This window comes from Oryctolagus cuniculus, chromosome 13, assembly GCF_051225735.1.
Source record: "Oryctolagus cuniculus isolate XC-2025 breed Fujian yellow rabbit chromosome 13, ASM5122573v1, whole genome shotgun sequence".
Taxonomy (NCBI): Eukaryota; Metazoa; Chordata; class Mammalia; order Lagomorpha; family Leporidae; genus Oryctolagus; species Oryctolagus cuniculus.
In genome coordinates, this window is record NC_142879.1 from 46,223,005 (window position 1) to 46,250,730 (window position 27,726).

General features: G+C 45.9%; 1 protein-coding gene across 2 annotated transcripts in view; it reads left to right on the forward strand.

Annotated features, from left to right (window-relative positions):
- The first annotated feature begins 235 nt into the window (after positions 1–235).
- Positions 236–27,726, forward strand: part of PLXDC2 (plexin domain containing 2) — a 463,255-nt gene continuing 435,764 nt past the window's right edge. For both annotated transcript variants that reach the window (XM_051821437.3, XM_089311513.1), the window contains exon 1: positions 236–1,225. In XM_051821437.3, coding sequence (XP_051677397.1) covers positions 1,114–1,225 — 112 coding nt within the window. In that variant the 5' untranslated portion in view covers positions 236–1,113. The remainder of the gene's footprint in view (positions 1,226–27,726) is intronic.

Below are 27,726 nucleotides of genomic sequence, written 5' to 3' on the forward strand. Positions count from 1 at the left end.
CGGGGGCGCGCGGGGCTGGAGCTGCCCTCGCCCTTCCCCTGGCCGGGCCGTTCCGGCTTAGGCTGTCGGCGACTCCGCTGCCAGCCAAGGAAAGTGCAGCCATTGGGCAGGTCGGTGCCGGCTGCGGGATTCGGGAGGAAGGTGGGAGAAGCCCGGCGGCGCGAGGGGGAGGGCGCGGGGCGGAGGGAGGAGGCGCGGCGGCCGCTCCGGCGAATCGCGCGCCGCCTCCCTCCCCAGAGCGTGGGGCAGGAGCACGGGGGAGCGCGGCAGCCGCGGCGGCTCCGCCACCAAACTCCCGGGGCGCGGTGCGGCGCGGCGCGGCGCGGCTGGGGCCGCCTCCCTCTCAGCCCGAGGAACCCTCTCCCGAGGGGTCTCACCCTGACTTCCCCCCGTTTCCTTTCTTCTTCTTTGTTAAAGCCTCATTTTCCGGGCTTCGGACCTCAGACTGCTGCAGCTCCAACCTTCCGTGGGCTCAGCTCTTCGAGCTGCCCATCGCTCCGGCGGCCAGAAAGGACGCGCGCCCTGCGCTGGGCGAAGGAAAGAAGCAAAAACTCGTCGGAGGGGCTTCCCCAGCCCAGACCCCCCCCCCCCCCCGCCTGAAAATCGAGGCCTCCCGCCGGGACCATCCCAGGGCCGGGGAAAGTTCCTCGGAACCCACAGCGCCCTTGGATTTGGAGCCTGCCGCGGCGCTGGCTGTGGAATCCGCTCTGCTCGGAGCCCAGCGGAGCGCGTCGCGGGCGCTAGGAAGCCGCCGTCTGCGGGCGCCGGAGCGGCGCTGCCCGTGCGGAGCCGAGAGTTTGCAGCAGCCCCGGCCGCGAGTGGCCCCGTCGCCCCGCGGTTGTTTCCTGCGCGGGGCGCGGCGACGAGGTCGGCAAGTTGCGAGGAGACCCCCAGGGGTCCGGAGAGGGCTGCGCTCCGCCTCGCATCCCTTCCTGCGGTCCCCGGCGCTCGGGCGTGAAATCGGGGCGACGTGTACGGAGGCCTCCGGGTCCCGCCGAGACTGATCTGCGGCGCTCCCCGCCTGGCCCCAGTCCGCACCCGGAGCCCGGGAGCGCGGGGTTCAAGGAAGGCTCGGCCGGGGGGACGAGGTCGCGGGGCGGCGGCGGCGGCGACATGGCGCGGTTCCCCAGGGCCGACCTGGCTGCGGCGGGAGTTGTGCTACTTTGCCACTTTCTGATGGACTGCTGTCAGTTCGCCCAAGGGGAGCCTGGACGCCGAAGGAACGGTAAGAGGCGCTTCCGCTGGCGGTTCCGTGGGCGGCTGAGGACCTCCCCGGGCCCCCAGCCCACCCCCGGCGCGACGGTGGGCCCTGGGGAAAGTTGCTGAGGTTGCGCCCCGGGTGCAGCCGAGCTTCCCAGTGGAGGGGAGGTGGACACGAGAGGATGGGGTGGGACCGTCTGCTCCAGGTAGCCCTGGGAGGGCTGCGGTGTGGGAGCGAAGCTCCTGCGGTGGGTGCCTCACCCAGCGCTGGGCGCCCGGCCGCCACCTCCTCCTTCCCCAGCTCTCGGAGAAAGTCGGCGAGTGGGGGTGGGGGATGCGCGGGCAGCCGGGGCTTGCAGGGCTCCCTTTGGCAGAAGATTCCCGGCGGTCGCCCCGGGCTCCCCCTGGTCGTTGGGGGGCTGAGCGGGCCCTGGCTGTGCTGCGGGGCAGGTGTGGCCCGGCGCTAAGTGGGCAGGAGGGGGCGGGCGCGCCCCTGGAGACCCACCCCCGACCCCTTAGCTCCCGCACGCAGGCTTCACGGAGGCCCAAACGTGCCGGGCTCCCTCCCCGCGCCCTGGCCGGTCCCCGCGAGGAGCCTGGCTCCGCATGCGCCCTGTGACTGCGCCCCCTTCTCAGGCGACGGCTCCGTCCAGGTGCGCGTCCTGTGGCGAGCTGCGCCCCTGGTTGAGCGGGAGCCTGCGGGGTGCCTGCCTGTTGGGACCCTGCCCTTCGCCAACAGGGTGCCGGCTCCGCATTTCTGCCCTTGGGTGACCAGAGTGGAGACACAGGCTGAGAGGGGTCTTGGCAGAGATTTGTAAGCTAGCGGGGAGAGGAGGTGAAAGGAGAAGCACTTGGAGAGAAGAGAAAAGAAAGGGAAACTTTGTGTTAGGACGTTCACTTGTGTTTAGCTTTGCGTTTGTGCGTGTGTGTGTGTGTGTGTGTGTGTAACTTGGGGGAGGGGTCTGGTGGAGGATGCCCAGAAAGCCAGCAAGCGTCCCCAGCCATCAGACCTGAGAGTCACAGATGGATGCCAGCTGGGGATTCCAGGAAGGTGGACCTCCAAAGAAACCCTTTAATGAAATTTTACCACGCTGCGATCTAGAAAAGTCAAAATACTGTGTCTGTCTCTCCTGTAGATTCTGTGGAGAAAACACAGGTGGTGCACTACGGGGGCATTTGTGTTTGGAGGGGTGTGAGAGTGTGTGTATGTTGGGAAATCTCTGGGGGGAGTTGACACCACTTTTAAAGCAAGGAATAAAATGCAACATTTCCTGGTTTTGATTTTCTTTGCCGTACGTTATTGTTGCGCAGTGGTGGACATAGGTTGTTCCTGTGTATGGCGCCTTGTGTTTATTACTCTCGTGCATTGCACAGATTGAAAAGGTGATGCTTTTACCCCCCCCCCCCCCCCCCCGGGAAACAGCACGTATTAAAAAGGTGCATTGGCAGTTTTCATGGTCACATTCATGGAATTAAAGTGTTTAAAAAGCAGCTTACGTCATTGACAAAGGCGACTGGGGGACTGGAGGGTGGTGCCAGAATGCATCCCAACTTGTTTGATTGAAAACTTGTTTGTCTACTACCAGGAGTAGGTGATGGATTTACAATAAAAAGATAGAAAAGCAATAAGCAAATGTGTTTTCTTTTTCCTAAACTTTTTCATTAAAAATCTCACTGAGGAAAGGCTCTGTATCTTCTCTGTGTCCTGAAGTTGCTGTTAAAGTTCTGAAGTTGAGGATGGGATTCCTTCCACTGTAAGATGGGCCGGGTAATCGAATGCTTTTACTTTGGGCAATATAAAATACCTGAATTGTTCAGCATAAATGGAGTGGTATTGTCAACTAATTGAGTATTTCTGATGGAAATCTGCTCTTGGAACTCAATGTTTATATAAGAGGCAGTAAAAAAAGGAACACTTTTGAAGTTGATGGTGACTCTCTTGTACAGTGGAGTAACTTCTCTCCTTGGCATCAGTCAAGGTGTAGTTTTCATAATCTTGGAACGAAATGGTAGCCTACTGAACATACACAGTCAGAGAAGACAACATTGGTTTCCTTTGTAAAATAGCTCCTCTGAAAGTTCAGTACAGGGGAAGAAACCCAACGATCTTGGAATTTGGCATCTAGCAGACAGGATTTTTATTACAGACGTTTTAGCACAAGGAGAAAATATCTGATTTCGTAACAGGGAGATTTTAAGTGCCTTTAGTTAATACTGCAGTTGATTTTATTGCCACTAGGGGGCAGAGAGACTGCTAATTTCTTCTATCTGTTTTAGAGACAAGCAGTCGGTTTAGCATACCATTTACACTTTAGTTCCTTTTCTGGTTGGATATTTTTCTGTTACTTCTGTTGATGTTAAACAGTTTCCTTGGAATTGCCAATTTGTAGAGTTTGTTATGGGCGTGTCTCTGTTGAGACCCACCTGTACTGTCATAGGCATATATTTTCTGTCTGCAAATATTCCTACAGGGAACTATTGTGACAGGTGGCTAACTCATGTGAATAGTTCCTGTACAATAGACATAGGTCAGATTATTGGGCAAATGGCTGGTTAATTATTTTATTGATGACTGGTGACTGCATGTTAAGAATTTTTACAATACAAAATGAGTATTTTTCCTTTACAGAACAGGTACAAGTTGAGGCCTGAGACATATTGTGATCCAGAACAGTTCTTTCAGACATGAAGTCTTTTGCCCCTGGATTTCTGCAGGGAAGAATTGTAATCAGGATAATGGACACGTTTGTTAAGCTTGAGCTTCAGAAGCAGACTCTTGCCAAGGAGAATGCCTGGATAAAGCTTAGTAACAGAAAATACTAGTGTGCTCCAAAAATTAAGACACTCTCATGCGAGGCTAAGACACTGTCCTGCGGAAATGTAGGAAATAGGTTTTGCTTTAAATCGGTTTTGTCTGGGTCTTTTCTTTCTGAATGAATCTCCTATTGCAGAGACCGCATGCTTTCAGAGAGGAGTGAGCTGATCAAGAACTGGGATCAGGAGGTCTAAAGTCTTCAGCCAGTTCCATGCAGATGTACAAGTCCTTCTTCCCCTTCAAGAGCCATCACCATGTGGCCTTGGCCACTCCCCAGCCTGTCTCCCTTGCACATCTTTGACACCGTGACTGTGTGGGCTTCTAGATGCTCCTGAGCGTCCTGTGTCTATACCTCTGCCTTCCTCCTGCTTCTCCTTCCGATTCCGTCTCCATCCAGTCATCGCTTCCTTTTTCTTACAGACTCATCTCAGCTGACGACCCCCACAAAACAGTGTGTTCTTTTTTAAAAAAAAATATTTTATTTTATTTATTTGAAAGACGGAGTTACAGAGAGAGAGGTCTTCCATCCTCTGGGTCACTCCCCAAATGACCGCAACAGCCAGAGCTGAGCTGATCTGAAGCCAGGAGCTAGGAGCTTCCTGGTCTCCCACGTGGGTGCAGGGGCCCAAGGACTTGGGCTATCTTCTAGAGAGCTGGATCAGAAGTGGAGCAGCCGGGACATGAACCAGCACCCATATGGGATGCCGGCACTGCAGGCCAGGGCTTTAACCCACTGTGCCACAGCGCTGGCCCCAAGAATGTGTTCTTAAACTCTCAGAAGTCTATGCCGGCTGGCGCTGTGGCTCACTAGGCTAATCTTCCTCCTGCAGCGCCGCAACCCCAGGTTCTAGTTTCGGTTGGGGTGCTGGATTCTGTCCCAGTTGCTCCTCTTCCAGTCCAGCTCTCTGCTGTGTCCTGGGAAGGCAGTGGAGGATGGCCCAAGTGCTTGGGCCCTGCACCTGCATGGGAGACCAGGAGAAGCACCTGGCTCCTGGCTTCGGATCAGCGTGGCGCGCTGGCCGTAGAGGCCATTTTGGGGGTGAACCAATGGAAGGAAGACCTTTCTCTCTGTATTCCTCTCTCTCACTGTCTAACTCTGCCTGTCAAAAATAAATAAATAAAAAATAAGAAGTCTATGCCTATTTTAAGGCACTTGCTTCGCTCTGCTTGGTATTGTAGACTTTTCTTTTTTTTTTCATTTTTGCATCTCCCTCAAACATTCTCATGTTCTTGAGGCTGGGGTCTGTTTCTTTTATTTTGCTTTCATATTTGATATCAGAGAGACAGAGAGGGAGAGAGAGGCTCACATCGACAGGTTTACTCCATAGATGCTCACAGCAGCCAAGGCCTGGGCAGGTGAAAGCCAGGCCCCAGGTGAAGCCAGGGCTTCAGTCTTGGTCTCCTTGAGGGTGGTAGGGACCCAGCCACTTGATCATTAGCAGGAAGCTGGAATTGACTGGCAGAGCCAGGAATGGGCCCCAGGGGCTTGGGTATGGAGCATGGGCCACACCCCTGCCCCTTCATGCGTTGCTCTGCTCTGTAGACCTGCAGCAAACAGCTGCAGAATAAAACGTAGTTCAAGTTGGGCTATCATCTTGCATGTCATCTTGGGAGATTTTTAAATAATTCTCTAAGTTTTTCCTTTAAAAAGCTGGAAATGAGTATGGCGACTGGCTTCACAGAATAGTTTAACACCACACGCAGGGTCCAGAGGGCCACCACACTGTCCTAATGCTTTCGGTGGATGGTTTTTACCTTCAGCCTTCTATTAATAGACCTTTCAGAAGTGCATTCTGCCTCTGCCTCTGCCTCCTGCTATACTGCTGGCTTCTGACTGCATTTTCACTCATGGTCTTAATCTACTACCTTTTTTTAATGCATGTCTTAAACAATCTTTCTGCAGTGTACAGCATAATTTTAAAAATTGTTCGTAAGGGAGACTGAAGTATTTGTATTTCTATGTCTTATTCCACTTAGCACAGTGTCTTCCTAGTTCATCATGTGTCGCAAATGGCAAAATCTCCATTTTAAAGACTAAATAGTATTCCATTATATATGTGCAAAATGACTAAACAATATGACATAATATATATTTATGTATATATGTGTGACATGCATGCTATTCATACATATTATATATACATATTATATATATATGAATATATATAATGGCATATGTGTGCATGTGTGTCACAATTTCTTTAGCCATCTCTTGACATACTTAGGGTGTTTCTCTATCTGGGCTATTGTGAATGATGTTCTAGTAGACATGGAAGTAAAGATTCCTTTGGGTACCCAGAATCAGGATTGCAGTGTCATAAGGTGGTTAATTTTATGAGAAATCTCCATACCATTTTCCAGATGGCTGTACCAATATAAATTGGTGTTATAATCCTACCAACAGGGCTCGTTGTAAGACTTACCAACACCTCTCTCTGGTCTTTTTGGTAGGAGCTGCTCTCAGAGGTCTGAGATGCTTTTTATGGTGGTTTTGATTTGCATTTCCTGATGATTAATGATGTGGAACAAGATTTTGGATAGCTGTGCACCTTTTCATTTGTATGTCTTTGGAGAGACGTCTGTTCAGGTTCTTTTCCCATTGTTTGAGTTATTTATTTCGAACTTTCTACTACCACAACTTTCATAACATTTAATCCATCATTCTCTTAAAATGATGATTTCTGACTAAAGGTTTACTCATGTTCTAATGTTCTATCTTAAAATACTGTATATACATAGATAGATATGTGACATACATAAATGTGTGCTGGTGGTGGCGGTCTGTTTTCAGTGGAGGTGAATATTAAATATGTTGGCTCTTTGTGCGGTTGCCTTGAACTGCATGTGTGTGCCAATGGCCTGCACCGAGGGAGCTCCCCCGACCCAGGACGCTTGCTCTGAAGGCTCTTGCAGGGGGGAGGCTGGGGAGCCCTGCAGTGCAGTGCGGTCTCTGCTCCAGGAGCAGCCAGAGGAGAGTGAGAGGCGGGAAGAGACAGCGCTTGTGCTTCAGTGGCACACGGAGCTCTTCCGCACTGTCTTGTTAGTGCATCTGGATGTTGTGCTTTGTGGCTAGACCTGTTATTTTTAAGTTCAACTTTCTCCAACAAGCGTGTGTGTGAACCTCCTGGCCTGTGTTTTGTGTACTCCCTTACCTGTGTCTTCATCTTATCCTTCCTACCTTTCCTCTCATACAGTCTTACTTTGTGTGTGCCTTGGAGATGGAGACAGGTAAGTAGAATCCAATCACCCGAACATGGAAGGTGTTACGTGTTCCTAGACGACTGTGTGGCTTTGCCTTTCTCTGCCAAGTTCCAGCCTCTGGCTTTTCTCGGAGGACGTTTTTCCAAAGCTTTACTCGTGCCAGCAGGTTGCTCTGTTCGGGTGTGGGGGGGGGGTCTTTCTCGGCCTGGGTTCACAAGCAGGCTGTCCTCCCCGCTGAGGGAGCCACTGCGGCCCACAGCCTAGGTAGCCATGCAGTTAGGACGGTTGTCCTGGCTCTTGGGTCACAGGTCCCCTGGCCCTGGTGGCAGTGTAGCAGCTAAGAAAAGATGAGAGTTCAAAACAGCGCGCGATGTGTTTGTTTCCAGACAGTGCGCCCACTTCATATTTGTTCTTTGGTTTTTGTTTTCCTTGATGTAATCAACAAGGTGATGAGATGAGGAAAGCAGGCAGACTTATATATTTCAGTGGAGTTAGAGGTCTGGTTAGGGGCCCGTCTGGAACTCGCACAGCCTATAAAATACTGCAGATGTGAACATGGGAGTAGACACTGTGTGCCCTTACCTGAAACCCAGCCCTTTAATTCTGCTCTCCCCAGGCTGTCCACCTGCTCTGTGCACTAGGGGCTGTCCTTGACTCTGAATTGGACGGACTTTCCTCTCCCTCTCTGCCTCTGAGGCAGTAGGGAAGAACCTGTGGATTTGTCAGGAGAGGCAAGGTGCAGACCCACTTGCATTTCACCTTTCTGGAGCCTCATTAGTTAGCTCCTCCAGCCCATTATTTGTCACTCATTCATTGAAATCGTCCTTAGACTCCGTCTTGCTGAGGATCTCATCCCACAGGGAAGGTGTGCAGCTCGTTGAGGCTTGAGCATATAGAGAGAGCATTAAGAATTTACCCTGTGGAAGGGATGTACAATTTGGGACATGCTCAAGCTGACTTGCCCCAAATGGTAGAGTTAGAAACATACCAGGGGATTCCAATTGAATTCCATCAAGGTGGCATGTACCAATGCCATCTCACTAGTCCATTTGATCAATTTCCGTTCACAATTGATCATAATGATAGGACTAAGAATCAAAGAGATCACATAATCAAGACTAGTGTCTGAAAATACTAACCGATAGAACAAAAAAGGGAGAGAACGATCCAACATGGGAAGTGGGTTACACAGCAGACTCATAGAATGCCAGATGTCCTAAACAGCACTCTGGCCTCAGAATCAGTCCTTAAGGCATTCGGATCCGGCTGAAAAGCCCATGAGAGTATTTCTGGCATGGAAAGCCAAGACACTCTGGCAAAAAAAAAAAAAAAAATGACCTAAATGAAAGATCTCTGTGAGTGAGATCCCAGTGGAAAGAACAGGCCATCAAAGAAGGAGGAGGTACCTTTCTCTGAAGGGAGGAGAGAACTTCCACTTTGACTATGACCTTGTCTAAATAAGAGTCAGTGAACTCAAAAGGCTTCCATAGCCTTGGAAACTCATGACTGGAGCATAGGGAGATTACTGATGCCATAAACAGGAGTGTCAGTTTGTAAAGTCAACAACAGGAGTCACTGTGCACTTACTCCTCATGTAGGATCTTTGTCCTTAATGTGCTGTACATTGTGATTTAATGCTATAACTAGTACTCAAACAGTATTTTTCACTTTGTGTTTCTATGTGGGTGCAAACTGTTGAGATCTTTACTTAATATATACTAAACTGATCTTCTGTATATAAAGAGAATTGAAAATGAATCTTGATGTGAATGGAAGGGGAGAGGGAGCACAAAAGGGGAGGGTTGCAGGTGGGAGGGAAGTTATGGGGGGGAAAAAGCCATTGTAATCCATAAGCTGTACTTTTGAAATTTATATTCATTAAATAAAAGTTTTAAAAAAAGATTTACCCTGTGGGTAAACTGCATAACAGTCTGAATATTTAAAAGTCAATTTTTACAATTTATATAAGGGGAACAAATTTCATTTATTTCATATATGCAGTTTTAAGAGCATAGTGATATTTCCTATCTCACCCTCCTTCCCTCCCACCCTCCTTTCTCCTTTCTTTCTTATTTTTCTTTTAATTTTTACAATGACATGCGTTAAATTTACTTTATAATCATAAGCTTAGTCCTCCACTAAATAAAGAACTCAACAAGTAGGAAGAAAAACTGCTGTTCCTCAAGAGACTAGATAAGGGCCGTAAATAATAGTCAAATCTCCAAATGTCAGTTTCGCTCATATACATTACAGTCTTTTTTGTACTCTGTATGTTAGTTACCACAAATCAAGGAAAAGATATGATGTTTGTAATTTTGGGACTGTCTTATTTCACTAAGCATAATGGTGTCCAATTGCATCCATTTTTTGCAAAAGATAGAGTTTCACTCTTTTTTTAATGGTTGAGTAGTATTCCATAGTGTATGTATGCCACAGTTTCTTTATCCGGTCATCAGTTGATGGACATCTCTGGGTTGAGCCCATATCTTACCTAATGTAAGATGAACTGCTATAAACATGGTACAGATAACTCTTTGATGTGCTGATTTCATTTCCTTTGGGTGAATTCCCAGAGTGGGATGGCTAGGTCATATGGCAGATCTATTTTCAGATATCTGAGGAATCTTCGTACTGTCTTCCATAATGATTGTACTAGTTTCAATTTTCTACATATCCTCAGAATGATGGGAGGACTTTAAACAAAGCTGACATATTCTCTTTAAAGTGTGATGCCTGGTGAATACACACCCTGGTTCCTTTAGACCAGGGAAACACCTTCTTTGATCCAAGCAGAATAGGAAACATTCAGGCACGCAGTAAAGTTGGGGTAGCAGTGATAAGCTCCCGTGCATCTTTGCATCTGTAGTAATGCTCCCAACCTCTTCTCTCAGCAGCCATAATGTGAAAAATCCAATAAAATACTTATTTTTTTTCTGAAAGGGAAGTAAGACAGGTGGAATGTATCATTTTAGAATATGAAATTTACAAATAATAATGATTTACATGATGCAAAATAGTCTTATAGGTGTTTTTCATATGTAACTCATGCTGAACACATATTTACTTAATTGTCTCCACGATCCAAACTTAGATTGAAGCTGCAGTACCCCAATGAACTTGATTTCCTATTCGGTATATTTTTGATTAACTCTTTGGTCAAAATAGCCCTCCGACCCTCCAGTTGGCATCACTGGGTATCAGCCCAATATTTCATCTTTTGTGTCTTCTTTTTTTCCCTCTTTAATATGTTGAGAAAGGTCTGTACACAGATTACATGAATGTAATCCACATTGTGAAATGTTCGTGGCAAAGTGAAATGATTTTAATGTACTGAATCTATCCTCAGTGCCTATGGATCACTGTTATTTAAAAAAATTCTATCCAGACTTTTGATTAAAAAAGAAAAGTAATAGGGAGGGGGAGAGCATTTGGCCTTAGAGTTAGGACACCCTCATCCCACAGTAGAGAGCTTAGATTTGATGCCCTCCTCCAGCTCCTGGCTCCAGCTTCCTGCCGAGGCAGACCTTGGGAAGTGGCACTGATGGCCCAGTTAATTGGATTCCTGCTACCCAAGTAGGATGCCTGGATTGGATTCTCAGCTTTCATGGATATTTAGGGATTGAATCAGTGGATGGAGCATTTGGTCTGCCTCGATCTCTCTGCCTATCAATCAGTCAATGCATAAATACATTTACTTTTAAAAATTATTTTGCTGGTTCATAGCTTAAGTTTAAGATTAGCTAAAGTATACTACATTTATGTAAATTTTTGATTATTATCTTTTTTTTATTTGACAGAGTCATAGAGAGTGAGAGAGAGGCAGAGAGAAAGGTCTTCCTTCCGTTGGTTCACTCCTCAAATGGCCACTATGGCAGGCGCAGCTCCGACCTGAAGCCAGGAGCCAGGTGCTTCTTCCTGGTCTCCCTTGTGGGTGCAGGAGCCCAAATACTTGGGCCATCCTCCACTTTCCTCCCGGGCTACAATAGAGAGCTGGACTGGAAGAGGAGCAACCGGGACTAGAACCCGGCGCCCATATGGGATGCCGGCACCGCAGGCAGAGGATTAACCAAGTGAGCCACGGCGCCAGCCTCGATTATTATCTTTTCTAAAATCAGCTATTTTAATTCTACTATTTGCATAGTCCTGGAAACATACATACTTGGTTTTTTTGTAATGAAGCCATTTTACTTGCTAATTCTAAGAAATAAACATTAAATTAAGGAGTATCAGTATGTCTGCAATTTTGCTGTTTGGTTCTTGTTTGGAGTAGAAATAGGAAGAGTCATTGGAATTTTTGTTACACACAGATTTTAAAGAATAGCTTAACTGCTTTCTGAAGACTCTAGATGCCCTATAACAATGTGAATTGACTTGTAAGGTTAAAAAAATTCCATTTCACATTTTAGTTTGAAAACATTCTTGCTATATGGCAAAGTTACCCAGCGTTTTCTTTATATCTTAGTTTCACATCATAGGATATTAAATATCTTAAATTTGTATATTTGTACTCATTTTGAGTTGTGACTTGGATTTTAAAATTATATAGCTTAAACATTATTGCTTTAATTCATGTTTTTATTTTACATGATGTATGAGGAAAAATGATACTTCCCTTATCAGAATATTGTCCAGTTTATTATTATGGAAAGATTTCAAGACACTTTGCTATGTTGCTCTTCGTGTCCCTGTGCCAGAGTTACTCAGCTTAACTTAGAGCTAGAATTCAGGGGTTATTGGCCTCATGAATGTTCTGCTATAAAAGATAATTTCCGGGATAAGAGCTGCTAGGATGAGGCACTTCAAAGGCAAGGAAGAAAACCCTGTAATTATCCTTGTGGTGATATCACTCAGTCTTAATCACAATAGCTTTATCCTAAGTCTTTCTATATCTGATGGGGGCAAACCTGCCTTCCTTGTTCTTGATCTTCAGACACAAGTGCAGCCATTGCAGTAGGCCCTTTGCTTTTCTACTTGCATTGAAGAATAAACATTTTAGGTTTTGTCGGAAACTCCGTTGGGCTTTTGATTGAAGTGACATTAAGTCTTGGGGTCATTTTGTAAAGATTCAATCTGAGTGATAGAAGATGATGTAATTTCTTTTCTACGTGTCTAAGAGCCAAAGCAGGCACCACACCACTTCTAAGGAATTAGCAGTAGTGACCGTTTGGCAGCGACTGTTTCCAGTTGAAGTCTAAAGTCTCTAGATTGGGGTTGGTGCTGCTTGCCTTGCCTACCACCTCATCAGACTCGGCAGACAGGCTAGCTGTTCAGTAGGCAACCCAGCAAGGCTTTAGAGGTTGATTAAAATGAACCACACAACTCTGGGAAGGGATGTTAATTCCTAATTTCTTAGGAGGTGTGAGCTCCAGGCAGTTAACATGGCAATGATGACATTTTTACAGCATCCCTGTAAGCAGCCTATGTCTGGCTAGCATATTCTACCAAAATTTTAGGTTTGCTGCATCTTAAGAAATAGTTTCATTGAGATGGTAAAATTCTCTGAGTTTGGGGTTTCTGTGATGTTTGCTCATTAGCTAATTAATTTCATCTGTCTGGGAGATTGACACTGAAAGAGAGTGCACTTCACTTTACAAATTGCTACCATTCCAAAGAGATGCTAGAATTTATGATTATTGGAGACATTTACAAATTAGAGGCTAATAATTTGCTTTATATGAAAATCTGAACTTTACCTCCTTATCAGCATCATTTGGGACTGGCTATTGCTCTGAACTCATGCATAGTGATCCGAATATTTTCTGTTCAGAAGTAAATGGCCAAGCCAGGCAGCCTGTGTTATTTCTTTGTTGTTTAGCCTTCATTATCTTTTTAACATCTGTTGCTCATTTCAGATATTTTTAAAAACAAGCATGATTCAAAGTCATTCTGCAGACTACAGTCTCGTTGTCTGCACATTGCAAAATAGCTCTACACAGGAAGCCAGATTTGTGCAATCTCGGGGTTGTCAAGCTGTTTTTAGAAGGGAGGTTTGTAAAACAGGCACAGCCAATAAAGAGCTGGCTTTTTAAAGCAACATCAGTGGTGTTTGGCATCAGATGTCTTTGCCCCCTCCCTAGTTCCAGGATCCTGTCTCTAGTAGGCCACAGTCCTTTCTAGTGTGGTTTATCACTAACAGCCTCCCACCTTGCCCTCCCACTTGTCCTGTTGGAATCCACTTATTCCACAGCCCAAAACATCTTTCTAAAATGCAGCCTGGCTGGGTGCCTCCTCTTGAAAGTTCTCTCACACTAAGGGTGAAGGCCTTCTCTAATCTGGTCCTAGTTTACCTCTTAAGGTTCAAACTCACCACTTGTTCCTCTTCCCCAGCTTTTCCCACAGTCTCCTCTCTCAAATTCTTCACATGCTATTACTTCTCAGAACACCTTTTCCTCTTCTGTGGCTGTGTGTCCTTGAAGTCCCTGCTGAGAATTGATTTTTCAGTATAGTGAATCTTTATGCCAGTGTTTCTCCTCCAGTGCAATTCTGCAAGGAGTGCCTCACCCAAGTGTACTCTACACATCTTCACCCTATCACTTATCATCAATAGTGCAATTACATGTGCCTGCACTTGACTGTGAACTGCCAGAGGTTAGAGAGCATCTGTGGCTGACTCCCATTACTTCACTAGATCTAAGTATAGGATGGCCTCTGTGAACATTTGAATGAAGGTATCTTACTAGTGTTCCGCTTGTGTGATGCTACTGCTCTTGCTCGAATTGCAAAGAATTTTGTTTATGCCTTCTTTCTACATGTTTCTTCAGGCAAACTTTGTAAATCATAATTTCTATAACGTGATATCCTAGGTTTAAATATAGGTGACAGAAATAGGCAAGCCAGAGATTGAGTGACTGCAGCAGAAGGGAATTTGTCATATGTATTTGAGAAGAATTGAGAATTCATCTTGAGGAGGGTTTATGAATGGTGAAGTCATATACAAGCCTAGAGAGAGAAAGGGACACTTCAGCTAGTCTTATCAAAAGCAAGTTTTATGGGGCCGGTGCTGTGGCACATTACGTTAAGCTGCTGTCTACAGTCATCCCTATGAACACCAGTCCTAGCTGCTCCACTTCTGATCCAGCCCCCTGCTAATGTGCCTAGGAAAGCAGCGGAAGATGTCCCAGGTTCCTGGACCCCTGCACCCATGTGGGGAACCAGATGAAGCACCTGGCTCCTGGCTTCAGTGTGGCCCAGCCCTGGCTGTTGTAGCCATTTGAGGAGTCTACCAGAGGATGGAAGATTGCCTCTCTCTCTCTTCCTCTCCCTCTCACCCCACCCCCACTCCATCTCTCCGTAATTCTGACTTTCAAATAAAATAATTAAAAAAAGTTTACATTTCTGAGTTTTGTAAATTTGAACATTCATAGGCTGTAGGAGGACAAGATTTAAATCCTCTATAATGATTTATATATAACCCAGGAACGTGAATTGTCTGATTAAAATATTAAAGTTGGCTAGTTTTCTTTTCTAGAGAGAAGTCCATGGTTTAAAAAGTTATAAACAGGGGCCAGCACTGTTGCATAGCAGGTAAAGCTGCTGCCTACAGTGCCTCTATCCCATATGGACACTGGTTTAGGTCTCAGCTACTCCACTTCTGGTCCAGCTCTCTGCTATGGCCTGGAAAAACAATAGAAGATGGCCCAGGTCCTGGAACCCCTGAACCCACCTGGGAGACCTGGAAGAAGCTCCTGGCTTCTGGCTTCAGATCAGCCCAGATGCAGCCATTTTGGCCATTTGGGGAGTGAACCAGTGGATGGAAGACCTCTCTCTCTCTCTCTCTTTGCCTCTGCCTCTCTGTAACTCTGCCTTTCAAATAAATAAATAATAAATACTTAAGGAAAAAAGATGAAGACAATGAAAGAAGTAGAGATAGAGCTGTGGAGTTTGCATAACCAGCTTTACAGTTATCTCAAATCGAAAGATGCAAACTGGGAAATACTTAACCAAGATTAGCTATTTAAAGGACTTTCAGGTACAGATCCTTGGACAGCAGCAGCCATTTAAGCACTTTCTCAATAGAGGGATCTAAACGATGTCTGCTATTCCATTCATTCATTTGAGTTACATCATTTCAGGGTCTTGAATGGGATCCGCTTGCTCAAGTTTGCATCACTCAGGGTCAGCACCATTCGTGTACCCAACAGTAGGCTTTGTTCTTCTCAGAACATGTTTTTCCTCACCCCTGTTATTATATTTCTTGTTTTTCTTTAAACATTTTTGAATGTGACATACACATTCTGTGCGACAGGATTTTTTTTTTAATCAGGAGTTGGTGCATTAGAAGATAGAAATCTAAATCTAAGGGGCCAGTGCTGTGTCAGTAGCACATTATGTCACGGCCTGGGATGCTGTCGTCCCATGTGGGTGCCCCACTTCCCATCCCACTCCCTACTAACGGCCTGGGAAGAAGCAGCAGAAGATAGCCCGGGTTCTTGGGCCCCTGCACTGATGTGGGAGACCTGAAAGAGGCTCCTGGCTCCTGGCTTGGGCCTGGCCGCACCCTGGCCATCCTGGCCAATTGGAGAGTGAGCTAGCAGATGGAAGACAGATTTCTCTCTCTCTCTATCCCTCTTCCTCTCCCTTTCCCTCTCCCTCTCCCTCTCTCACCCTCCCTCCCTCCCTCCCTCACCCCTCCACCCCCTTTCTGTAACTCTGCCTTTCAAATAAATAAATCTTTAAAAGAAATGGAAATCCATTGCAGTCTTGACCTTTTTTGTTTATATATTTTTTTATTTATGTAAAGTGAACAAATGTCATGCATTTCATATATACAGATTTAGGAGCATAGTGACCCTTCTCCCATCCTCCCTCCCATCCATGCTCCCAACCTTCCTCCTCCTTCCTGCCTTATGCTTTTCATTTTTACAATGACATACTTTCAGTTTATTTTTTGTTCATAAGATTAACCTCCCCTATAACATAAAGCAGAAAATACTAATTTTGATTTGTGAATTCCTGTTTACCACTGAGTGGGTATTGGAAAATACGTCAAAATTTTTAGTTCTGTTGCTATTTGTATTGTTTAATTAAGGGCTACTCCCCTAGTAAATTGTAAGCTATGTGAAGGTAGAAATGTCTGCTTTACTTCCACTTTTTTAGTCTTTGTGGCACTTTTTTAAATTGCTTGTTATATATAGGAACTCAATAAATATTTGTTTTTTGTTTTTGTTTTTACTTATTTGACAGGTAGAGTTAGACAGTGAGAGAGAGAGAGAGAAAGGTCTTCCTTCTGTAGGTTCACCCCCAAAATGGCCACTTCGGCCAGCGCTGCGCTGATCCAAAGCCAGGAGCCAGGTGCTTCCTCCTGGTCTCCCATGGGGTGCAGGGCCCAAGCACTTGGGCCATCCTCCACTGCCCTCCTGGGCCACAGCAGAGAGCTGGACTGGAAGAGGAGCAACCAGGACTAGAACCGGCACCCATATGGGATGTCAGTGCCACAGGTGGAGGATTAGCCAAGTGAGCCATGGCACCGGCCCTCAATAAATATTTGTTAGATGAATTGTTTGCATAAATTCTTTAGTTAGGTCAGAATTAAGATTTTTAATTTATTTATTTATTTGAGAGGTAGAGTTACAGACAGTGCGAGAGAGAGACAGAGAGAAAGGTTTTTCATCCACTAGTTCACTCCCCAAAGGGCCACAATGGCTGGAGCTGCGCCAATCCAAAGCCAGGAGCCAGGAGCTTCTTCCTGGTTTCCCATGTGGGTGCAGGGGCCCAAGCACTTGGGCCATCTTCTGGTTTCCCAGGCCACAGCAGAGAGCTGGATTGGAAGAGGAGCAGCCGGTACTAGAACTGGCCCCCCATATGGGATGCCGGCACTGCAAGTGGCGGCTTTACCTGCTACACCACAGCGCCGGCCCCTGGACATCTTCTGCTGCTTTCCCATGTGCATTAGCACGGAGCTGGATGGGAAGTAGAGTAGCCAAGATTTGAACCAGCGCCTGCATGGGATGCCAGCACCGCAGGTGGAGGATTAACCTACTGTGCCACAGCGCCGGCCCCTCCTTAGGTTAGGTCAGAATTAAAACAATATTGGGGGTAGTTATTTGGAGCCATGGTTAAATTGCTCTTTAGGACACCAGCATCCGATTCTGGAGTGCCTGGTTTGAGTGAGAGCTCCTGTGCTTTTGATCCAGCTTCTTGATGCACATCCTAGGAGGCAGCAGGTGATGGTTCAATTAGTTGGGTCCCTGCCACCCACGTGGGAGACCTGGATGGAGCTCTAGGCTCCTGGATTTGATTAGCTCAGTGTTGTTTCTCCGCAAAGAGGGGGAGTGACACTGGACCCTGCGCTGTTCTTTTGTCTGCTCGGCTCTTCCAGGGTTTGCTGCTGGTCCTTCCCGGGTTGGCTGCCTACCCCTCCACCTCCGTGGAGGGGCGGTACCCCCTGCCACTTTCCCTGCTTCCGCGGAGGAGCGGCACACCGCCGGCCGGCTCTCTTGGGGGCTGCTCAGGTGTTCCTTCAGATGTTCCTGGTGCATGTTGTCTCTCTCCTCCTTTATAGTCCTCTTCCACCAATCCATGCTCTGCTACCCACACGCCGAGTACGCTGCTCTCCAATCAGGAGCAGGATCAGCTCCTGCAGCTCATCAGTCAAATTGGCGAGAGGCAGCTGCGTAGAAGTTTACTCCTCCCCAGCGCCATATTGTGGGAGAGCAGATGCATAGAATAAGTCTTAATTCCAGTAACTTAGTCTAGCCTCAGTTGCTCCCCACAGCTCAGCCCTGGCAGTTGTGGGCATTGAGGAGTGAATCATTGGATGGAAGATCTTTGAGTGTGTGTGTGTGTGTCTGTGTCTGTCTCTGTCTTGCCGCATTTCAAATAAAATACAAATAAATAATTCAAAACATTTTAAATTGTTCAGATCTCACACATGAGGTGATGTTCATCAGATGAGTCAAAAGCTGTCACTAAAATAAATTCTTTCCTTTTGGTTTTCTCTAGTAGCCTCTTCTCATTTTACATGTTAAATTCTTACCTAGGTCTTATTTTTATCTTCTTTCTTTGTGGTTAATTTGATGCCTGCCTTGTGGTGTGGCAGGTAAAACCACCGCCTGCCATGCTTGGGCCCTTGCACCTACATGGCAGACCTAGAAGAAGCTCCTGTCCCCAGCCTCTGCTGTTGTAGCCACCTGGGGAGTGAACCAGCCGGTGGAAGATCTCTCTCTGCCTCTCTCTCTCTGTCACCCTTTCAAACAAATAAATAAATCTTTTTAAAAAAATTTGGTGCCTTCCTTTATTTTTCCTGCAGTTCCTGTCATCATCTTATTTTTTTCTGTGGGGTGGATAGACCTCCCAGGCAGCAGGACATAGTGAAATTAGAGGGGTCTCACGTCTTTCATGGGTGATGATGCATCATGGCTTCTGTGAGTCATTTATACAAGGCAAAGGACAACATGCAGTGAGAACAGAAAACAAACCCACCCAGCAGACGAGATGTGCTCCAGAGCCAGTTCTTATTCAATGTATTTATAATTTTATTAGGATTTCTAGATCATTTTTTAAAAAAGTACAACAAAATAGAATATACATTAGACACAACATCTAGCACATAATAGGTTCTAAATTTACAAATTATTGGTTTACTTTTTGGATAAAGGCCTATTTTACTTCTAATAAGCCTATCATTTCATTCCTCCTTCCACTAATTTATTCAGTAGCTAAATAAATTTAAGCAATGGATGGAGGAATAAGTCGATATGTTTATTAGATGTAAAAGAGGCTGTTGTAGGTTAATTGGGAAGCCAAAGCCAGCCTTTCTGTTTCACAATCTTTATAAGTTGAGAACTGCCTCTCCTTGCATATTTTGATGTGATGTGTTCTTAAAATGTATGACGAACCAGAATTGTGGCAAAACAGGTTAAGCCACTGCTGGTAGGAGCTTCATCTGGGTCTCCCATATGGGTGCAGGGGCCTAAGCACTGGGACCATCTTCCACTGCTTTTCCAGGCACATAAGTGGGGAGCTAGATCAGAAATGGAACAGGTGGGACTCGAACCAGTGTTCATATGTGATGCTGACGTCACAGGTGGCAGTTTAACTCCTTGCGCTGCAACACCAGCCCCTAAAAGGTGCTTTAGAGGCCAGAGAAACTTGGGTAAAATTCTTGACTTTGCCACTTACTAGCTGAGTGATCTTGGTTCAAAATATTAACCTCCTAAACCCCTATTTCTTTGTAATACAGAGATGAAATTACCTATCTAATAAAATAACTGCTGGGAAACTTTCTTGTTCTCTGAAGGTTTATTTGGGTTTGCATAGAAAAATAAGTACATTTAAAGTAGTACCATTAAGAGTGAGTGGTAAGCCAGATCAGAAAGAGGACAGGACAAGGCGCTGAGCGTGTTTAGAATGGGGAACGGTGAAGAGGCTTTCATTGGTCACCATTGGGTGTTAATTATTGGTGGCTTCATATTTCCAACTGCCAGAGATAAGACTGTCTCACCTTTGGTTTAATGACTGCCTATTGTGGTACTGTGGAAGGGTTAGGAAGATTTTTGGTTGATTAAAGCTGTTGATGGCCACGTGCACACGGACTGGCAGACTGATAAAGGGTGGCGCCCACTGCACCCCCAGCAGGCTCCAGCTTGCCCCCCCCCCCCCCCCCCAGACTGCCAACTGTTTCTCTTATCATGGTCATGCCTTACTCAGAGAAAGCCTAGGGCAAGATTTGAATCTGAAGACCATTGTTCCAGTAAACCATGCGCTAGAAGATCACTCAAGGTGCTCATTTTTCAGTGGACTCCTGTTTTGTGCCATGAGATGAGGCTTCCAGAACCAGTCTCCTTCTCTTGGCATGGGCTGCAGACACAAAACAAAATTCTGCTGTGTCATCTACTTGAAACAAGAAAGTGATACTCTGGCCTTATTAACATTCTTGCCACTAGGGATGCATAAACTGCCTCAGACGCTTACGCAGTCTTGGATGTCAAGTTCACTTTTTTTGGGTATGATGCTCTGTAAAGAGTTCTAACACAATACCTGTGGCTTGGTAAAGTTTTCGGGAAAGGTAGGCAACACGTGTGTAAGAAATGACAGCTGTTCTAAGACTTCATCAGTGAGTGGAAGGTAAGAAATGTCAAAATGAGATATGAGCAGAAATTTTTAAAAATTCAGAGTTCCCTGAATTTTTCATATTTTATGTATTTTTTCCCAGAAATGCACCAAGTCCCATGGTATTTAGTTGTGGTCAGCCCTATGAGGGGGCTTCAAAAAGTCTGCACAAATGGAATTCGAAGATAATGTGAATTTCCTGTGAACTTCTGGAAAGCCCTGTGTGTGTGTAGGAGCAGTGGAGATATGTGCATTCATGCGGTTCTTTGAGATCAACAAAGCAACTGCTGCTCCTCTACTTCCTACACTACAGTGTCAGTGGCCATCGACCTCAGACACTCACATATTTGGGTGTAGGGAAAGTATCTTGGAAAATGCAAGCATCACAAAAAAGGAGCCATCATCAGCTTTGTCCTTTCTGTTTGAAGGAAGCCTGAGGAAGAACAGGTGTGGTAAAGAGATAGGTCAGTGTCCATATTCCAGCAGAGTGGGGAAGGAAGTCTTGGCAAGGCCCCTGGCTTGACTAAGAATAGCAAGAAGTCACTAGAAGTTGGTGAAGTGTGTGTGTGTGAGAGAGACAGAGACAGATAGAAGGGGTAGGGCAGAAGAGCAAATAAAGGGGCTGGGCAAATTGATGAGTGGGTGGGATCTGAGACCCAGACCGACATAATATTTCTTTCCTTTGTGTCTAGTGCCTGTGGTACTATTTTTTTTAAATATTTTATTTATTTATATGAAAGAGTTACACACAGAGAGAAGGAGAGGCAGAGAGAGAAGGCGAGCAAGAGAGAGAGAGAGGTCTTCCATCCACTGGTTTACTCCCCAGTTGGCCGCAATGGCCGGAGCTGCGCCAATCCAAAGCCAGGAGCTGGGAGCTTCCTCCAGGTCTTCCACGCGGGTGCAGGGACTCAAGGACTTTGGCCATCTTCTACTGCTTTCCCAGGCCATAGCAGAGAGCTGGATTGGAAGTGGAGCAGCTGGGACTCAAACTAGCACCCATATGGTATGCAGGCACTGCAGGTGGTGGCTTTACCCACTACGCCACAGCGCCAGCCCCTGTGATACCATTTTTATATGAGGATACTTGAAAGAGTTCCTGGAAAAATGGAATTGAAAGATAAGTATATTTGGGGCCGGTGCTAAGCCTCTCCTATCCCATATGGGCGCTAGTTTGAGTCCCATCTGCTCTTCTGACCAGCTCTCTGCTGTGGCCTGAGAAAGCAGTAGAAGGTGGCCCAGGTGCTTGGGCTCTTGCACCCACTTATGAGACTCAGAGGAAGCTCCTGGCTCCTGGCTTCAGATCAGCCTAGCTGCAGCTGTGGTGGCCATTGAGGAGTGAAACAGCAGATGGAAGACCTCTCTCTCTCTCTCTCTCTCTGCCTTTCTGTAACTCTAGCTCTTAAGTAAATAAATCATTAAAAATGATAAGCATATTTTGGTGCAAAGCAATTTTGAAACCGATGCATTTTTTCATAGTGAGTTCATTGTGAACTTTTTGAAGACCCTGCATATATGTCTGCTATTACACTGTAATATTTAAAGTTAGTAGAATTTCTCAAGATAGTCAAATCATTCAGGTGGATTATCCAGTAAACTAGAAGAAATTGGATCAATATAAAATTGTTTCATAATGACTAAGATGAATGAGTGAAATTAATATGCTACAACATTGGCGTTGATGGCATTTTTTTCTCAGAATTATTATTTAGTTGTTAGACAAACATTGGCTAGATATATTCTGTGTGCCAAACATTTTGCTGTAAAGAGTTAAAAACTATAGTCCCAAAGTGCCAGATAGGGGTGACAGTGAAATGTTGAAAATAGAACAGTAAACGGGACAAATGCACAATTCTCAGGAAACTTGGTGAAAGAGAAAGCCAGCACACAACAGCATCAGGCAAGTGGGAGTTAGGAGTTAGCCTGTGAGGTCAGGTTCAGCCTCCTGGAGGAGGTGCCTCTGGGTCTTGCTTTGTGAGTGAGAATCAGGAGGGTGGAGAAGGTGAAAGGGCTTTCAGAACCGAGAGGAGGCGTGGGCAGGCAGCTGCAGGTCACCTGCTGGCGCGGGACCGGCACAGGGCTGGGCTGGGCCTTGTGTACCCAGCTGCATGTTGAGCGCTGTCCTGAAGGTGACAGTTGGCCAGGGACAGATTTTTGTCAGCAGAATGACCAACTCACATGGGCCTCTTAGAATGGTCTGTGGGGATCATATTAGGAGCAGTTAGGAAGGGGCTGGGCCCCGGACAGCAACTTAGAGACTACTCAGTTAATAAAAATGGAAAGTGATGTGTTCAAGGAAGGGGAGGAAGTCTGAGATAATCCACCACTTCCCCAGCTGCTTTAAGGAATAGAAAACTGAGTCAACCTTAGACGCGCTCAGTGGTGAGATGCTTCTGGGCCATCCCAGTGGAGTAGTGACTCACTCACGTCTGGGGCTCAGCAACCAGGTCTTGGATGAGATCTGATGTCAGATCATCCCTGTCCAAGCGGTGGGACAAGCCAGCCAGGGAGCAGGAGGGATAGGGCAGAGGCCTGGAGAGGTGGTGTAAGCTGGGGGAGGTGCCCGAGAGGCAGAATGAGGAGGAGGGACCTGGCGAGGGAGGCAGAGTGGTCGTAGGAAAGCAGACTCCCCAGGGCAGGAAATGAAATGTTCTTAGACTTTGGCAAGGATGAAATCATCTGGGAACTTAGCAAGCGTGGTTTCCGTGGAGGAATGGAGACGGCTGGTGCCAGACTGCGGTAGAGTTGTGATGGAGCAGAGAGGAGGAAGTAGAGACAAGGAGTCCATGCCTGCTTCAGACAGAAAGAAATGACAGAGAGGAAGTGGCCAGAGGGGAACACAGAGGCAGGAGAAGGTTTTGCTGGAACGGGAGATGTGAGTCCTTTGTAGGGGTAGGGGAGCAGCCAGCAGATGGGAAAGGCCAGCTGAGGGGACAAAGAGCTGCACTGCAGGTGCTAGAAACCGGAGTAACACTCTTGTCTCCAGGAAAATGATCACAGCTCTGTGCAAATGCAACTGGACTTGAAGACTTCTCTTTGATTGTGGCCACCGCTGTGGCATAGTGGGCTAAACTCTGTCCACTTGCAGCACCAACATCCCCTATGGGCACTGGTTCAAGTCCCGGCTGCTCCTCTTCCAATGCAGCTCTATGCTATTGCCTGGGAAAGCAGTAGAAGATGGCCCAAGTGCTTGGGCCCCTCACCCATATGGGGGACCTAGAAGAAGCTCCTGGCTCCTGGGTTTGGATCGTCCCAGCTCTGGCCATTGCAGCCATTTGGTAGTGAAACAACAGATGGAAGACCTTTCTCTCTCTCTCTACCTCTCTCTTTCTGTAACTCTGCCTCTCAATTAAATAAATAATATCTTTAAAAAAGGCTTTTTTTGATCCCACATAAGAACATTGCTGTGATGACTAATGACAATTTCATTAAGACTTAGCTGGTACCACATTGTATGTAAGCTGAAGTTGTTAAATCCATGAAATCTCTCAAATTTTGTTGGAAAGAATCTTATTTTAATGTCTTGCAGCAGGAAAAATAAGTTCTATTTATTTTATCAGTCTTTTCAGCCTTATTTAAAAAAAAAAAAAAAAAGCTAGAATTAGGCCCTGAAGGAAAAGGCAATAATGACTTCATTGTTGTTTTACCAATGGAGAGATTAAGATTTAAAATAATGAACTGAGGAGAGAGAATTGTTTTTTGCTTTCTGTAACTGATGTGTTTTATTTTATACACTATAAAATAAATGTTTTTCACATTGTAATTAATTTGTGTGATTGTTATAAGGATGAATTTTTATAGTGAATAAAGTAGGCACATAGTAGATGCTCACTAAACGTCTGGAATGTGCATTCCCTAATCTTTATTTGTATTTGAGGAATCAAGGAAGAAAAGGTCAAAATATTCTTTCCTAAGACTCCCTTCTCACCAGGAAACTCTGTACTCCTAGAAGAGAGGTATTTTATTTTCTCCCAGTATTTCTAGCTAGGTGAGTTAGTGTTTTAACCACAGTTGTTTTATAAAATTGCTTGAGAAGTGATAGGACTGATGTTACCACTTGTATTGTGCTACCTAGCAAGACATTCCTGAATGGCTTGAAGTTTAAAAAGAAAAAATGGAAAGAAGAACTTCTTAAAAGATCAAGCTTTTGCAAGTTTCAAATGAAGAAAAAGAACAATAAACCAATAAATTCTTCTTATCTGTGCCCTATCTTTCAGTTTAGATTATAAAGTTGTTTCTCTTGCACTTGGAACATTGTTTTCTGTCCTCAATGTTGGAGGGGAATCAGGGTCAAGTGAATGAGTTGGGAAGAAAGTAAAAGCTGAGAAACATTGCTAAGGTCAGGTTCTGAAGACTCCACAGTATTTGTGGATGCACCATAAAGTAGGTAATTACTTTATGTTTTCATAAGTTGTCCTGTTTTAGCTTACAGTGCATTGCAGAGACCCAAACAACGGCATGCAAAAATTAATGAATTTTATAAGACTTGCAGAAATGCTAACATACAATATAAATGTGCATTGGTCCACAGTGATCCTTCAGTTTGTTACTGAACTTGTTAGGTCATTTATCATCGTTTGTCTATGTAAATTGCTTTGCCACATGCCTCCCTATAAATCAGGAACACAGGCCTGTCCTTTTTGCTTTTGTTTAGTTTACTTCTTATTTGTTTAAGAGTCTTAATATTTAACCTGACAAGATCTTTTGATCCCGGAGGACAGGGGGCTTGTGCCTCCCCCCGCCTTTTTTTTTTTTACAGGCAGAGTGGACAGTGAGAGAGAAAGACAGAGAGAAAGGTCTTCCTTTGCCGTTGGTTCACCCTCCAATGGCCGCTGCGGCTGGTGCACTGTGGCCTGCACACCGCGCTGATCCGATGGCAGGAGCCAGGTACTTCTCCTGGTCTCCCATGGGGTGCAGGGCCCAAGTACTTGGGCCATCCTCCACTGCACTCCCTGGCCACAGCAGATTGCTGGCCTGGAAGAGGGGCAACCAGGACAGAATCCAGGGCCCCGACTGGGACTAGAACCCAGTGTGCCGGCGCCGCAAGGCAGAGGATTAGCCTATTGAGCCACGGCGCCGGCTGTGCCTTTCCCTTTTTAATTGTGGCAGTTTTCGGGGGAAGAGTTATCTGCAGAGCTGACCTGTGGCCTGGCTGTCGCTGGTTCCTTCTTGGCACTCATGGGATTGCTGGCGTGTTCTGTTATGCTATGTGATGGGTCACAGATGGAGCAAGAAGATTGTAACTCTCAAAGCTCTGAGTTGTGCTAAGATGGAGGCTTAGAGGGGTCAGGCATAGCTGAATAGTGTGTGCAGGCCACTGGCTTTTGATACAGTCCACAGCCACAGTGATACTGCCAGTAGTACAGTAGAAGCGTCGGCACGGGGGAGAAAGGAGCCGACTTGAAGCTGCTTCATCAGAACAGGGAGTTAGTTATGGGGAAGCCCAGCAGAACCCAAGAAAAACAGCGTGGCTGACCCTCAGGGGCGGGGCCCTGGTTGGAGTCTCTCCTCTCTCTCTCATTTGTGCACCTGTCTGTGCCTCCAGTCGGGCGTTGTCCGCCTTGTGGGTCTATGTGGCAGCCACGCGTTCACTGCCATCCCTGGCCCTCAGCCTGCCCTGCAGGGCTTAGCCTGGCACACGCCTGCTCTGGGCCTCGGAAGTCCTGGCAGAGGGTCTGCTCGCCTCAGGACCATGGCTCTGTGGCTTCCACTCAAGCTTACCTTTGTATGGAGTGAGCTACATCATGGTGCTCTGTGCTTAAGGCCTTCCACTTCCCGCTGAAATGGATGTGATCAGGCCCCTCCCATCCTACCTCTTTGTCCTCATCCCGAACTACTTGGAAGAGGGCGTTTTAAAAAGTTCATGGAAAATGGAATTTTAAAGATAAGTTTATTTGCGTGCAAAATTATTTTGAAAACTAGGCATAGCTTCGTAATAATACATATTTTCCACGAACACCCCTGTGTTTGATACTCACTTCCTGTCATGCAGAGTATTTCCCCAACCCTGTTCTGTCTGGTTCCTTCTTGTTATTCAGGTCTTGGGTCCAGTGTCATTTCATAATGGCCTTGCTTCCTTCCCAGTAGACAGTGGCTGCTCTATAAAAGCCTTTTTTTTTTAAAAGCACACTTTTTTCTTCATCTTTTCCATGCATTATCCCCTCTTAGCACTGGGTGCCAGGGCCCTGGCCTATGTCCCTGCAGGGTCCTCAGTGTCAGCTCTGCTCACTGTAGCTCCCCAGCCAGCTGTGCTGCAGGAGGAAGCTCTCTTCTTGCAACCATGCAAGTGGGGTTGGGGCGGGGGTTAGGCTCGGCTCTTGATTGTAGAAGAAGAGGTGACGAGCAAGCAAAAGGAAGGGACCACCACACCACACACTTACCTGGCACTGCAGCTCTACAGAGCCTTCTACCTTCTGATATTTTACTCCATCTTCACGCCCAGCATAGTTTTTTTTTTTTTTACCAGTGCAGAAGCACTGGAAGGTGAGGGCACTTGTTCAAGGTTACACAGAGAGTGAGAAGGTAATGAACCTATGACTCCAAAATCCAAATTTGATCTTTTTTCTGTGCCACAGCTGATCATGTAGTGAATATTCTAATTTCTCCTTTTCTAGTAATTGCTATAAATGTATGTTCTTAATCATAGTCAGTGTTGATTTTCTTGATTCTGTACATACTTAGGTGGTCTTTATCTAATTTATAGTGCATCAGCATCATAAGCTCTTGGTTTGTAGCTTGTACCATTACTTTTGAAATCTTCTGTTTAGGTGTTTGAGTATTTTTAATTTCCAGGGAGATTTTTCCTATGAAGAGGTTTAATTATGAATGGAAATTATGATTCCTTGAAGACACTGGTTGTCTTTGGGTTAGTATTCAGTAAAAATCAGTTGGTAAAAAATGTGTTTATTTTTCATGAGTGCTTTTTGCGGTTTAAAATTGACTTTCCTTTCAGTGACTCTTCATATCCAGTGATAAGATGGTGCGAATCTATGGCTCTGGGACACTTGAAAGCCTCAGGTTGCTCTGGGAGGAGCAACCTTGGGAATGTTGCATTTAACACTGGGAATGGTTTTGTTATCATTGTCCTTTTGTTTTGGAAATCGAGTGTGAAGGTATGCACGATTACAACATACTTAAAACGCTCCATCTGAATTAATTGAATTTATGTTGTGGCCATTCTAGAAGTGGGAGATGAGGATCAGAGAGTGATCTAATTGCTGATGTTAATCTGGTTGATTAGAAAAGTGGTCACAAACCCTAACTGGATTATGGAGATCACTGGTGTTTTTTGAGGACTCCTGAGGTTGCAAGTTGAAGCTATAGCTCAGCTCCTCATGTTCAGTGCTCTGGGGATGGGTGTTTGGTGCAGCTGTTCAGACACTGCATGGGACACTCACTTTTCAGAGTACCTGGGTCCAGTTCTAGCTCAGCTTCGGATCCAGATTTCTGCTGATGTGTGTCCC